Source organism: Leptosomus discolor, chromosome 6 (genome assembly GCF_034619465.1).
Source record: "Leptosomus discolor isolate bLepDis1 chromosome 6, bLepDis1.hap2, whole genome shotgun sequence".
NCBI classification, from domain to species: Eukaryota; Metazoa; Chordata; class Aves; order Leptosomiformes; family Leptosomidae; genus Leptosomus; species Leptosomus discolor.
Window position 1 is genome coordinate 26,786,856 of NC_141396.1, and position 15,464 is coordinate 26,802,319.

General features: G+C 37.0%; 1 protein-coding gene across 4 annotated transcripts in view; it reads right to left on the reverse strand.

Annotated features, from left to right (window-relative positions):
- Positions 1-2,910: 2,910 nt before the first annotated feature.
- DLG5 (discs large MAGUK scaffold protein 5) overlaps positions 2,911-15,464 on the reverse strand; it is a 111,118-nt gene continuing 98,564 nt past the window's right edge. For all 4 annotated transcript variants that reach the window (XM_086466694.1, XM_086466693.1, XM_086466692.1 and 1 more), the window contains 12 exons: positions 15,272-15,434; positions 14,239-14,372; positions 13,492-13,656; positions 12,943-13,126; positions 11,195-11,343; positions 10,723-10,893; positions 9,391-9,587; positions 8,533-8,676; positions 8,207-8,334; positions 7,332-7,441; positions 5,336-5,445; positions 2,911-3,014 (listed from right to left, as the gene is read on the reverse strand). In XM_086466694.1, the coding sequence (XP_086322820.1) occupies positions 2,911-3,014; positions 5,336-5,445; positions 7,332-7,441; positions 8,207-8,334; positions 8,533-8,676; positions 9,391-9,587; positions 10,723-10,893; positions 11,195-11,343; positions 12,943-13,126; positions 13,492-13,656; positions 14,239-14,372; positions 15,272-15,434 (1,759 nt within the window). The remainder of the gene's footprint in view (positions 3,015-5,335; positions 5,446-7,331; positions 7,442-8,206; positions 8,335-8,532; positions 8,677-9,390; positions 9,588-10,722; positions 10,894-11,194; positions 11,344-12,942; positions 13,127-13,491; positions 13,657-14,238; positions 14,373-15,271; positions 15,435-15,464) is intronic.

Consider the following 15,464-nt stretch of genomic DNA (forward strand, 5'->3'; position numbering starts at 1 on the left):
AAAGGTTTGAAAGCAAATAGATGCTTGCCAATGTATTAACAACAGATCACACATATGGGGTGCAGAATCTTCAGCCATTTTATGGCAGTTTAGGTATGGAGAAATAAAGTTAAAAAATGCTGATTTCTAGCTAACTCCTTACCTACAGCCATACACACTGCATGGTGGCTTATGAGCATGAGGGTGAAGTTTTCAGACTTTTGTCTAGCTATATTACTTTCAAAATACCCACAGAACTATATTCTTTAAACACCTGGATAAAGTTATTCTTTATGGAAGGATGGTCAAATCTAGTTCCAGCATGTAGTATTATAAAATAAAATGGTGTATCAGGAAACTGTTGATGTGAGCTGAAGGAATCTTTCTAGTGTTTAAGCAAGACTTCAATGCTACTTCCTTGTGATCAGAAGATATGCAAGGTATGACAGTTATTGTCCTGCCAGAACTTGCTTTTCTCATTTCTTTGTCCTCCATTAGAAGATGGCACCATGGTGTTTTTTCCCAAGAAAAGCAGATAAGGTTCAAGTCCTGTCTTATGACTAAAGGCTGTTAGTAGGTATGCAGATTACAAGACGACTGACCACCCACCAATCTGGTTCATGCTGAAGTCGACTGTTTGGCATCTGAGAATAAAGGAACTGATGAAGCAGAAAAGTTAATGCACAATATTTACCTTCCCTAAGCTTTCAGGTAACTCAAACAACAGAAGAGGATGAACTGTCTTAAGTGTAAAAACTGAGGCACAGAATTCTACAATGTGCCTTTAAGCTAAAAATTTGTAGGTTTGCCTATTAGGTTTTCCCTGGTTTCCAGTGACACTCTTGAAAATAATAGTGATAAGACTAATTCTCCAGCTAAAGTCTCCAACCAATCAATTGCATTACCACTTGAAATCCTTAACACTACAGGGCCAGAACGTTAAAAATATGTTAACACGAACCAACATCTCTTTTCTTGTGTCCTGCAGTTTTTTAACGTCTTACGTATGCAAGGCTGGGCAAAAACACAAAACCAAAAATTGTTCCTCCGAAGGTGGGCACTTGAACCTGTATGTGCCAATTTCAGGAAGAAAATAAAACCTTATATGAGGACTCAACGAAGTAGATTTAAGGAGGACATTAGCTATACACATCTTTTACACACAAGTCAAGTTACAGAAATTGACCTTTATTTAGTAATCAGTTTCTTTAACTTTTTTTTTTTTTTTTTGATACAAAGTGAGATTTTTATTTTAGTACAGAAAAACCATGTCAGAACAGTACCAGTCTGTTTCAGTTTTACCACTGGAGTCTACTCTGACCTCAAACTTTAAAAAACAAACAAAATATGAGATAAACAAAGAACAACTGCTGTCCCTCACCATGAGAAGTACTTTGACTAGTAATTCATCCATACCATCTCCTATTTTTAAATTTTTGTATATATACAGTATTATAATAGTATGGTATAATACTATCTAAAATACTATATATATTTTATATATAGTATAGTGCAAAATATTCTATGTAGTATATAAGCATACATATACTACATAAAGTATTTTGAACTATAAAATAGCATCTGTAAAACAGAATCTAAATTTAGGACCAGATCTTTCTTTGAAGACCTGTGCAAGAAGAATCCCTTTTTTAATTAAAAAAGCTGCAAACAGAAGCAAAACTACAGCCTGTAGTGTAAAACTAGAAACTCTACATAACAAAATGTTAAGAACAGTGACCGAAAAGCAGTTCTACTCAAACGATATTTTAAAAACAATTAAAATACAGTACCCCAAGAAACATGGCACAAGAGAGAGAAGAGACAGGTACAAAACCTGTGTTAGGAACACAGAGTCAGAAGTGCAAAAAAAAACCAAAAAGGGAACTGATACAATGGAGTTTGGTACAACAGGTATATAAGTATTGCAACCAAAACTAAACAATCACTTATTTTTTGACAGTGAAAACACTAACAATTCAGTACCTTTCTAAAGGCTTTTAATCAAAGCCCTAAAACTGTGGCTGCCCTTAAATATAAACAATCTATGTGAATGCTACACACTGAAGTACAAAGCTTAAGAATTACCCTGCAAAATTACACTGACATAAGCTTTCCATATTTACAGTATCTGAAAGTGACAGAACACAGCATGCTAGGTCTAGCTTATGACTCTTCCCCACCAGTACTTAATCCAGGCGGAACAATCAAAAATTATTATTTCTCAACACATGTTAAGCTTGGATTGTTCAGATATATTATGACATTTAAATATTCGATTCATGCATAAAACAAGAAACAATATCTTTGACAGACAAGTGTTGCCACAATACAAACAGTGGTCTGCCCTGTAGAGGAGTGTACTTCTTTCTGAGCTTACTACCAAGACGTACCAATTCAATCCCACGTTATTACCTGGTTGTCTAGTCAACAACATGCTCAGAAACAGTTAAAATTGCAACTAAAAGTCACATCGCACATAAACCATTTGCTCATATTCAGAATTTTCACTCCATTTTGGAGAGTACCTCATTAAGTGAAAGGACACAGAGTTAAAAAAAAAAAGGCAAAAACAAAAAGGACATTCAAGTAAACAGCAACAACCAATACTTTGAAAAGGTTTTTGTAAACTTCTCATTCTACAAGGTTTTGCAGCATTGTTAAATTCATTACTCATAGACAAGCACACGCAGGTCGCAACTCCTTGTAACAACATGTCACGTACATATACTATGTAAGAGACAAGCTCGGTGAAGTGATCTTCCCCTTCCCACACGCTTCGTGGGGTCCTTGTGTGTTCAGTGTTATTATTCCCCTTCACAAAACAGAAATCACTTACGGATATCTTTATAAAGACAGAAATGGTCAGAGTCCGTTGAATAGAAAGTTAGTTGGTTATTTACATCTGCAAAGCAGTTTCACAGCGAAACAAATCTACAGTGGGCCAGCTGGAATCCACAGGACTTTGTTTTGTTCTTGATCAACAGTTGTCATAATCTGAGTGCAAATGCTTGAAAGGGCTCCTCCCTGGACAATGCCTGGAGAAAAAGAACACCCCCCCCCCCACGAATGAGACTGGAACAAAAAGTTATGACTAATTTTAAAAAGCAGTCTTCTACATTTTTCTGCAAAATGTTTATCAACAGATCAGAATTCATCTACCCAATTTAGTATTTGCCAGATGCATGACTCTATTAAAACAAGAAAAAGAATAAACAGAGCAAAGAGGTCAAGCATTCAATATATAGTTTCTTCTGCTAGCTCTTAAAACAGCCCAGGGAAGTCGCAGAATGGATGGCTATACTCAACTAAGACAACTGTTTTGTTAGAGGCCTCCATGTACTATTTGCAGATGCATCAGGTGGCAAAGTTTAAGTCTAAAGATGGTCAGAACCTGCTATAAGAAACCTTCTCTGTTCAGCATGTGGTGTTAAGAGTTTTATATTTATATTGGAGTAGCAGAAGTTGCTACTCCAATTCTTATTATCAGCTACATTCAAGGAACAAAAGGCCAACAGCAAGCAAATCCCTGAAAATCAGTTCAAAAGACAAATGAACACCTTGCATTCTACCCTTGCTAAACATAACAGTCATAAAAAGGAAAATGCCAACACTGACACAGGAGAGGAGAACTTATTAGCTTTGAGACTTGAAAAGTGAGGAACTTCATGACTTGAGAAAAATGTCAGCAAAGCCTCTGGCCTCAGCTACCACTAATGCTGGAAAAATACAGAAAGTCTTATAAGGCTTAAGTTACAATTTCTATTTGTTAAAAGAGAGAATTTGATTTCACACAAAATATTACTTGACTCTGCAGTATACACTACAGTTAATAATATCAGGTGTACTTGGATACAGAACGCAGTAACTGACAGGGTCTATGAAAGGTGACAAATGACAGTGAGGAAGCGATTCACATTACCCACCATGCTCACAACTTGGTACAGGAAACAAAGCCAACTTGAAAGAGTCATTAGTCAAAAAATGTATTTCATGCAGTAGCCACAGAGCTCAGCTCTGAGACAGTGTGTCATATAGCTTCATGAGGAAGCTACCATATCCAACACACATATCTACAGGCTTATTTTACACATAACATTGTAATTTCAACAAGCTTAAATATCAGTGCAGTTTGAACACCAATCCTCTCTGACTACCAGCATCTGGAAATGTTGGTGACAGCTGGAGTCCACCGTACTTGGCAGTAACAGCAAGAGGCCCTTCCCACAGGGCATGACATAAGATACATGTAGGACTCTCCTGGACTGAGTGCCACCTTCACTATCAGGGTGAGATTAAAACGCAACAAATGACTTAACAAGGAGCAGAAGATAACATGTGGTAATGCAATCTGGCCATGCACATGTCAAGTTCTGTGAAGGTTTAGTACTACCATTTAAATGAACATTTGTACGGCTATACCAGGTAACTGATTTTGTTGAGAACATGCAGCTTCTCTCAGGATGTGCTGAGATAGCTCTATACTCAATACATGCCCCTTCCCTCCCCCGCACTTGGCAGGTATGCTTGAAAATATTTCTGTAAGAATCCCATTGTTCGGGGGATGTAAAGTTGGGGTTTGGCTGGTTTAGAGGTGTTTTCTTGATGGGGGGGGGGGGGGGGGCGGTGTTGTAGGTTTTTTTTTCTTTTTAAAGTTTTGTTGCCATTTACATCAAGATGGCTAAAATTTTATCCCTGCTCTTCTGAATGTATGTGGAAACACATGGAAATTGTCTCTGCTAATTTCAGTGTTTGTCTTCAAACAGTTTTCTTTCTCCCCTAAAAATACAGTATTAACTACAATCCAAGACTCATATAACATACTTTATGATGTTAAAAAGGCCTCTGAAGTTGAATTTAATTATTGCAAATTACAATGCATGCTCAAGAAACCTTTGACGATTTTTTTCCTTTCTTAAAAGGTTTGAAGTATCTCTCACAAATCATTGATTAATTTACACTACAGGGTTTGGTTATTTTTGTTGTTGTTTTGTTTCGTTTGATTTTTACAATTACAAAACAACTTATATTCCTTACATGGTATAAAACTGACAACACTGTGTCAAATTATCTTCACCACACTTCCAATACCCCTGGCTTGTAATAAGATATTTTCAGAATCTCTTTAGGTCATAAGATTGATAACATGCTAAAACAAAAAGATGAAAAGCAAGGGATAGTACTTGTATCTTGAGATTTCCTCTGCCGGTAAAATAAAACACCAGAGCATGAGTTTGCCAAAAGAGAAGGCAGAATGAAAAAAAAGTGCTCTTCGAAGGAACATAGGATCTTTTGAATTACAGAGTAAGCGGACTAAATTGCCACTGTGTTCCTAGCGAGATGTTGATTAAATACTAACCTGTAAAGTACTTGCTATACTCTTGTTCTATTTTTTGAGCTGTCTCAAACTGTTCTTTGGAATGTTTTTGTGTAACTTTATCCCTCAGGAAGATTGGGTCTTTTTGCTCTCTGAAAAAAAAAAAGAAAGAAAAAAGAAAAACCTTGTATAAGAGCAATTTTTTTTTTTTGTAATGGACTTGAAATTATTATCTCCAGTTGGATGAATGTGAAAGACTAATTACTTTGCAAGCATAATCCTGTGCATACAGTGCCATCTACTGTGTTTCAGCAGTATCAGCATAGCCATCAGGATCATCTCAGTGCCAACAGATTTATTTGCTATCAGACCAAGGCAGTATGCCTTTTAAAGTCTCAGACATCAGGAGGGCGTTAAGTGCGAAAGAATATAATGTATTCCAGTTCATGTGGATCAGATGATCATCTCATACACACTCCAGTACTCCCTACACAAAGCTGGGCTCAAGTACCACCTTTTGAAGGCTTAAAGTATCAAGCATTGAGCAAACAGAGTATTTCCATGTCATCTTCTATATGACACTTTTTGATATAACTTTTTTCCTATCATACAAGCTGCTAAAAATAAAATAAGAAAAAAATATAGAGAAATACAAATGGTTAAAAAAAAAAAACCAACACCAAAAAAAACCCCAAAACAAACATGGTATTTTCATTCCAAACAAGGCTTGTAACACTCTCTTCCAAATCTGACTTGGAGGCCCCAGTAGGGGATCCTGTTTAAAAGGAGGCAGAATTTATAATCAACGAGTAAGGTCATACAGATAGGTATTGAAACAATATCAGCATAATTTCTTATAGCAGTGAGAAAAGCAGCACAATTTTATTTTATAAATAAAAGAAACCACTACTGAACTAACCTACCACTGCTGTGTGGCATTTCAAAGAACACCAACAGAATCCGTGCTATATCAAAAAGGCTGTTTGGAAAAATCTTTGGTGCTCGTAATAGGCAGAGACAATGTGCCACTGCATCTTATTTTGATGACTGCTAGAAATCCTTACGTGTCTAGGTCAATTGCTTTCTGTCACTTTCCAAAAAAAAACAAAAAAAACAAAAACAAACAAACAAACAAAAAAGCTGTAATGGTCACCATTCCATTTCCAAAGGGGCTCAAGAAATGACAGTTCCATTTATCATTCAAGTGCGTGATCCTACAGTGGTGATGAAATACATAACATTGCTTTATGGCTTGCTTTTACTTGAAAGTGGTGATACTTATCTTCTTTATTAAATAGATAGTCACCAAATTTACCTTCAGATCAAGAATGTAAGAAGCCTTCAACTTTCAAAATGAAGACAGCACAAGTATAAAATCTCTCAACAAAACTGTTTCTTAATACTTATCTTGGGATAAGTATTCTTACTTATCAACATAATCTTGGGAGATTATGTCACTTCTTGCAAAATCCATCTATCAGAATGTGTGATGGCTTACTCAAACGTTAGGGGAGGGACTAGGGTTTCTAACTCCCATGTTCTGTTCCTGGCTATATTCGAGCAGGAAACTCCCAGTGATTGAAAGAGCATGGCCCAAGAAGACCACAGTATATACACACCACAGCAAAAGGGGACTTCCCTTGCTGTTTTCATCAGAGAATGAAGGTGGGAAAGTGTGTGGCACTGCATCCACACACCTGGCCCTGCTGAGAGGATGAAGAACAGCTTTTCGTCATGGTCACCACTTAATCCTCAATGGATCTCTTACAGTTTAATGCAAAGGTGAGCAGGAAAGCTCCAAGTGCCTCCTGGAGTACATACAGTTTAGTCTACATTGTTTGATTTCTTTGAAAGATTCACTTAATTGTCATGCAAACAAAATGAAGTTAAGACCATTCACCTCATAGTGTTTTTTATGAGGATTAATTTCCACATTTTAAAGAGATTTAAGATGACTATGATGAAAGAAACAATAACGGTAACAAGCTTATTTTAAGACAAAATAAACATCCCTGAACTATACCCCTCACAGACTTACTTGATTTGTTTAGCATTTTTGTAGCGAATAAAAATTACAATAGGGTAGATATGAACACTGTGGAGCCGTTCGATGGCATGAGGAGCGATGTCAAGCAGACAATGACAATCCTAAGATCAAACGTAAATGCAAAACACTCATTCAGTTAAGAAGCACAAGCACACATGCAAATCCCCCATTTCTTCCCCTACTTAAATCATAACAACCCAACAGAATTTTGCTACACTTTTAGCATTTCGGGGCTACTGAGCAATTTGTACCTGAAGGAATTATAACAAAAGACAGAAGATGAAAATTCATAGTAGCAAAAGCATGCACTGATAGAAATAAATGTATTTGAAGAACTAATGAAATGAAAACTCAGATTGAAATATATGCAATACTTTTTTTCCATATTTAAATATTTATATTCATTTTCTCTTTCAGAAGTCATAAGCAAACACAAGCGTTTAAGTAATAGACTTTGTATGGTTTGACAGAAAACTATAAGCAATGTACAGATTTTAATTAACATCTGTCTCCAGGATTATTAGAATGTTCATATTCTGTATGACTGCATTAAACGGAACAGTTAAAAAACCTAAATCCTCATTGGGGGTGGGGTGGGTGTCGAAGAAAATAATTTCTGACTTTATTTAGTAATACTGTAAAAGAATATGGACAGTCCTAGTTTCTACAAAGGTGAGCTTGCATTAAATACTCTTAAAACAGTTACATGCAAAAGTGAGGTAACTTTCATTTTACTCAGTGGCCTGGGGAACAATTCTCTGAAGGCCTTAAAGGAGGACAATGCTAATGTAATTTCCACCCCCCTAACATAGTATGACCATATATCGCAAACTGCATAAAGAACTACATCATTAAGAGTGACTCACCTTTTCTGTTATCTCTTTTATTGAAGCTACAGTTGTCACATCAAAATGTCCACTCCTACGTTTATAATCAATAAACAGACAATCCTTCACACCTCGTTCAATGGCTTGTTGGGAAGCTTTCATAACTTCTGTTTCACAGAACCAGAAGAGATCCACTTTCATTACTATTCCTTAGGCACAGGACAAAGCTAACAGAACAATGTCTGCAAATTCAGATTCTAGGTTTTTTTTTCCCCACATGTTTTTGCTACCATTTAGTTCACTTATACAGATGTTACTATAATGTATTCTAAAGAAGAATAAATTTATTATATTTGCACACTTACCGAGAGGACATCTGCAAAATTTTCCAGGGGATTCTTTGACCAACATGTCTTTCACAGCATCAAGTAAAGGTCCCAGAATAAGGACAGGCCTAGGAGAGGTACAGTCCACTTTCTGTACACGCTGATATGCCAGACTTGCAGAATCTACACACACAGAAGATTTACTTATAAAAGTATAAATTATTTTCCTGGCATTCCTCAGATAAACAGAAGCACCCTAACATTCATTATGAAAACAACTCCCTTGCGAAGGATAAGAGCCTTGACAAATACAAAAAGTGCTTACTAGCTATTATGGACATTTTCTACACTACAGCTTAAAACAGACTTTTTTTCCAATTGAACCTGACGCTTCTCCCCCACACCCTCATCCAAACTTTAAAACCAATCATTCCTATTTGTTTTCCTGAAAGTGTAAAGACGACAGAATATTTGGTTTCTTTGGTTTGGTTTGTTGAGTTCTACCAAGGAAGCAAGCACTGTAACCAACATGGTTTTTGTAGAGGAGTGAAGAACTAGAAGAGAAGATTTTTGAGTAATGCCCAGGATTTCCACCTAGACTAAGCGATCTGGACAGAAATTAAATATTTGAAAGGAAGATCAAAACCATGCACCAAAAAGCAATCTCTCTCTGCAAAAATTAATGCTAATAGATTTAGGAATAAACTACAAAAAAAAATTAATTTGAAACACTGACTTGTTATTTAATACAAAAACCCCTTTTGTTATTAAAAGTGAGGTATATGATGTTTTCAGACCAACCAGAAGGCAACGTTATTCATGGCATCATGCTGCGGCTGTTAAAAAATGAAAGAGAAAGAAAGGCAACCCCCTCCCAAGTATAACAAAGGTACTTACCATCCAAGAAAGGAATTGAGTCTGTACTGATTGTATCAAGAGCTAGTAAATCCTTTCCATCTTTGGAACCACTTCGCTTGTGTTTATGCTTTCTTCTGAAGAATGACCTCCGTGCTGCTGCTGACAACGTCTTAGATGAGCTGTTTTCATCTTTAGCCTCAGACATGCTGTGTCTCCTGTAGAATTCCTGATCCATCCTATAATGAAACAGACTAAACGGCTGGTACCTAAACTTGTATTTTAAATTTTTTTGACAATATCACAGCTGGTTCTGAAATACACTGGAAATACTCATCTCAAGCCTTAGCCTGAGTATCTTCATCACAGAAAATTAATCAGAAACAAATGTTAACATAAATCAAATAATAAGCATATGAAGACCTCTCACTATCATAATTTTCTCAGGATTCTTATAATATAAATAGCAGCATGGCACAGCGGACAACCACTCTGACAGGCAGTGCAAAATTCTCAAGGCAGAAGCAGCCACATGCTCCTACTTGCCAGCAAAGTCAGTCTCGCACAGAAGTGAAGATCCCATTCTTTCTATGAAGTTGCATGTTACACTCATCCTTACAAATAACTTACTAGCAATCCAAAAAAACAGTTTTATTTTACATGAGCATAAGCACAAATATTTTGGCCACATAACACATGTAAAATGTAGTTGGTTTTACTACCCATCTTCCAATAAGAAGCCTATCAATCACTTGTAGGGATCTGTATGCATATATTGTACTTCCACACATTGCATGTAGTACCACTGTCCCACTGTCAGGATGAATTTTGAGTTATGACATGGAGAGAAGACTTAGAACAAAAGGAAACCAGAAAACCAGTAATCTTAAAATGAAAAAATATTTTAATCACCAAGTGGTAACTAATATGATTTCATTAATGATGGAAAAATTAAGAGTTCTTGCCTATTCCTCTACCAACACTATGAGATAGTGATGGATACACAGTTTTATAATAACGTCGCTGTCCACAGATAACTGAACACACTGGTGCTTCCCAAGAACAAATGTGATATCCTTGGACTCAACGATACTTCTGCTGTGGCTACTCTCATTTTTGTTATTGAATTATCTAACATAACACACTGGTCTATGTATCCTTTCCATACCTAGATTACTATTTAGTAGCATTAGAAACAACTTGATAGACCAATATATTTAATTCAATGTTATTAAAATACACCATGTCTAAAATGACATGTCTAACAATTAGGATGTCCCAGAAAGAACAGAAGCAAACAAGTCTTTTATACCACATCTCACTAGTCAGACTTTTAAAAACTACAAGATAAATACTGTAACTGAGATCACTCACATATATTTACTTGGAATCTGTCCTCTTTCCAGCTTCTGAGCATTCTCATCTAGCTGCCAAGCCATCCAGCAACCAAAGTTTCCCTGTGGTAGAGTGTCATCAACATACAAAATGTCATCTTTCTTAAAGCTTAAATCCTGCTCCACCTCTGCCAGACGGTCATAAAGTGCTCTGGAAAGGAAGACATAAATAGGCTCTGCAACTGATCTCCATCAACTCAAGGGAAGGACATTATTCTGAAAAAAGTTAACAGATTAGTGGCACGGTCTACATTCCAAGAGCACACAAGTTTACAGCAAAACGTGCAGACTTACTATGCTACAGGTCGTGTACTCACTGTCAGAGACTAGCTAGGATAAATTATTAAACTTTGAATTTAAAAAATGTGGCAAAACTGATGTACTATATCTCAAGATGTTCAGCATATTATCCTAACAGCCTTATGCTGTCATTACCACTCACGCTCAAATACCTGATATAGAATCCATCTCCAGGAAGCTCTTTTATCTTATTAAACTCTTCTATTCTGTACTGTGTCTTTATTTTGATGTTTTCTCCAGGCTTCAACATTTCAAGATAAGCTTCCTCAGCTGTTTTATTTCGCATATCAATGGACCCATACTGCAAAACACAAACCACAAACTCTTAGGTGTGACATTGTATCTTAACAGAATTAGGTGAGCTTGAAAACCATGGAAAATGAGTTTGTTTTTCCTCACCGGCAGGCTCTATTTACAAGTAAATCTTTCCACTTAACTGTAGTACAGTTTGCACCTTAAGATGTCTAGCAGGAGACTGAGACATGGGGGTGGGAAAACAAAATACTCAAATGAACACAGCAGACATGCAGCATGAGAGAGCACCTGCACCTCTTTAAATAGTTTTCCAAGTGTGAGCTGAGAATCATAAAACTTACACTGGAAAGAATTTAAAAGTTTTAGGGAAAGCACCGTGGTCTGAGGCAAGTCAGAAACACAATTACAAAGCACAATCTCCATCTGGATACTAGAGGCATAATGGGAGAATCCTTAGTGCTCAGACAGTCTCAATGCTTAGTTGTATCTGAAAAGCTCATAAATACATATGTGTTTATCACCATAACAGTCCTGCCAAGTAGATAATATTCTCACTTCAGATACAGAAAGCAGAGTCAAAGACATATTGCACAGCTTTCCTTAAACTCTCATTAGAATTTCATAGTGATAGGATCAATACTGTTCTCTGTTTTGTAGTCTCTTTCATATCCTTGTCTTTCTCCTGTGTACAGCAATTGGATTCAAGGCTTCCTATTTAGACGAAGAGAGCAGATGTTTTTAATTCCAAGCGGACAGTACTGAAACAACTAAACCCTGACAATCCCTGACTAAGGCCTCACTGTGCCACATAAAAGCTTTACTCGCATATTTTTGTTCAGTTTCGCTTGCCTCTGTTTTTTTGAGTTTTCCTTCCCCCACAAGGACGGCTATTCGCTGAGCAAAGCTGATAAAATAGATAACATCTTGCCTGACATCAAGGAGACAAATGACTAGATATTAAGGAGACATTAAGGAGACATCAAGGAGACAAAGCTCCAGACGTTAAGGAGACATGTCTAATACATGACTGATTGTTACAAAAGGTTGCATCAGAAAAGGGGCCCTGGCTTGTGCTCACGAAGGAGGACTCAACTAGAGGACAGCATGAGGAAGTCTATGAATGCCGGGAACTCATCACCATAAGACTGCCCTTCTCAGGAATCATAATCTGATGAATATGTAAGATTTTTGTGTATATGAACTGATGTGTTTTGCTAACCCGTTGGAGCACTCATGGTGGAATGGTCCCCAGCGCTGCAATAAAGAATGCCTGCTTAATAACACTGTTGTTATCGAGTTTTCATCTCTGAATTCTTACCCAGCTGCACCTGGCCTCCCACCTCGGTGAGGAGTGTTAGAAAGCAAGGGGGGTTGGAAGCTCTGAATTTTCTATCAGTACATTAGTCCTTCAAACTTGTGGGCAACTTGTACTCTCAACAGTGGTAGTTCTCCAGGTCCACATCATCCAGCTCTTCACGTGTTGCAGCCAGAATGAAGGTTATGTATTCTCACCATTCTTATCTGGGTTTTGTGGCAGGAACTCAAGATTCACAGAACACGTCCCATTGCAAGACAGCACAATTCTTTGTACAATTCCCTCTTTATAATTTTGTCAGTATGCTGCAGACTTTTCTTATTAGCTTACCTCAAGTATCATGTCACCCAAGACTAGTCCATCAGGTCCTTTTGCTGGGCTATCATCATCTACATCTGAGACAAATATTCCATACAGGTTTCCACCACATATCTGAATCCCAAGATCCACTTGGGACTTTTTAACAACAACAGTTCTAGGCTCAGCAGTCCTTTTGTTTGTGTCCACAGGGCCCCTTTTGACAGTGAGAAATAACACATGTACTTTAAAAACTTGCATTACATACAATCAACTAGTCATCTGAAGAATATATATTTACGTAATTATTATTCAGAATAGGTCAGCTACAGATACCATCTTGTAAGGCAAACATAATGTTCCTTGCAGACCTTCTTAACTAAACCAGTCTTGTGGCAAACTTTCTTCACCTCTTGCAGACCCCATCTTTCAAAAACAGTCTGAAAACATGTACTTTTATCCTGGGGTCCACTTAACTTGTCTGCTGACAAAGATACAGTATTCACAGAAGTACATATTGGTTTTTAATATCCTTCACATCCACCCGGACTTCCTTAAGGCAAAAAAAATCTTACTCTCTACCTTAAGGAGTTCCGGGGACTTGTAGTTGGTGTGGTTTGTTTGGAGGGGGGTGTCATCGTTCCTTCATCCTGTTCACTCACAGTATCGATTACGGAATGATTGTCAGGTGTTGCAGCTCCACTGCCCTGAGGGGTGGAACGATTACTCACAGGTTCTAGGTGAGAACTAAGAAATTAAAAAAAAAAAAGAAAAAAAGAAAAAAGACTGGTGGGTTAGTGTTTCACTAGTGCCAAATATTTTCCAGGCAGACAAAGTTTTTAATTTGGCCGTAAATCTAGTATAAAGTAAGGAAAAAAACTCAAAACAACATGCCAAATAACATATGTTCACCATAAGTCTAAGAGAAAGATAAAGCTCAGTTTTGAAGTGTGATCATGCATTAAAATGGGATGGATAATTTCATGGGGTCATATGCCTTCTCTAATTAGTTTTTGGAAATTCCAATCATAAAAAAATTTAAAACCCATTTGAAGGCTCGAATCTCAAAATCCTAGGAAGAAGTCATCTTTAGTTTTAGTTTAATGTATCTAAGGATTATGTCCAAATAAGAAAGAAAATAAAGTAGGTGCATCAAGCATTTTTCTTTTCAACAAGGATATATTTACACAATAGTTTTCTAAGCAATCACACTTCTTTTATCAGCATAAACGTGTCACTGTTTGCAAACACATTATCTGTACAGAAGTTATCTACTAGCTAAATAACCACAACCAGAGAGTAGTTTTCTCAAAGTCTAGCCAGCCTTACCTTGATCGTGAATGATTGCCAAGCTGATACATATGTGGGTTATACTGAGCCAGAATAGTAATGGTGTCACACTGCTGTCCAATGATTAGTCGAGCCTGTTGCTCTGTAGCATTTCTCAAATTTATTCCATTAAACTATAGGAAAAACGCACAAACCAGGATGTCAAGTTTTCAGATGGCAATGAGCAAAATCATTCTTTTGGTCTCCTAATTAATTTAATGTCTAAATGCTGACTTATTTCCACTGGGATAAATAGGAGGATGGAAATGCTGCTGTACAATGATTCCTACAGTTAACTCATTGGAAGGAATCACTGTAATTTTAAAACAATTGGTAACTTGATCATGAGTTCAAAAATCTTTTTAAAGACTTATGTATTCTGAGCTGTGTTATGATTTGATATCACTGATTAAATACAAGTTGGTTCAGATCACTGATCTGAATAAATTCAGGATTTAAAGACAAATTCATATCCATTCAGGTCCATTGCAGCATCATACATACACTATGCAACATAAGATGCTTTAACATACACAAGCATGACCAGATCTAACATTTACACAGCAGCTCTGTGCTTTACAAAATGCTCCTCCACATGTTTACCTAACACTGTAGGTAAAAACATGACTGAAGCCTACCTGAGTATTTTTTAAACCAGGTATCTCAGGTAAGGATATAGCACAGCAACAGCAGCATGAAACTCAGTACAAGCCAGCTGCTTGAATATTTACTCACCTTAACAGGCAGAGTATGGTGTTGGGACTATATTGTTTTAAATACCACAACTAGCTAGCTTGGAATTTAATTTTTTCTATATAAGATGCAACGCAGATCCACCATCAAAAGACATTATTTTATGATAAAGTCTAACAAAAAGTCATAACAACCACAATTACTGGAATATTACAAGACGAAGTACCCTTTGCCACATCTCACAGCACACAAACTTTCACAAGATACTCTTTTGGGGAAGGCAGTTACGGCTGGAGTCATATGATTCATTATGCCATAGGAGTAGTAAGCAAACAATTACCTCTAGTAACTGATCACCATACTCAAGGCCAGCTTGATGGGCAATGCTCCCACCTGTTACTTTAGAGACAAATATTCCACCATTTTCTCCGCTCACAATGGAAATCCCTAGTGGCTCAGAACCCTTCTGCACTTTAACATGACGTGGTTCTTCCATGTAGGGCCTTTTAGAGGAGATAGTTAAAACTGATTTG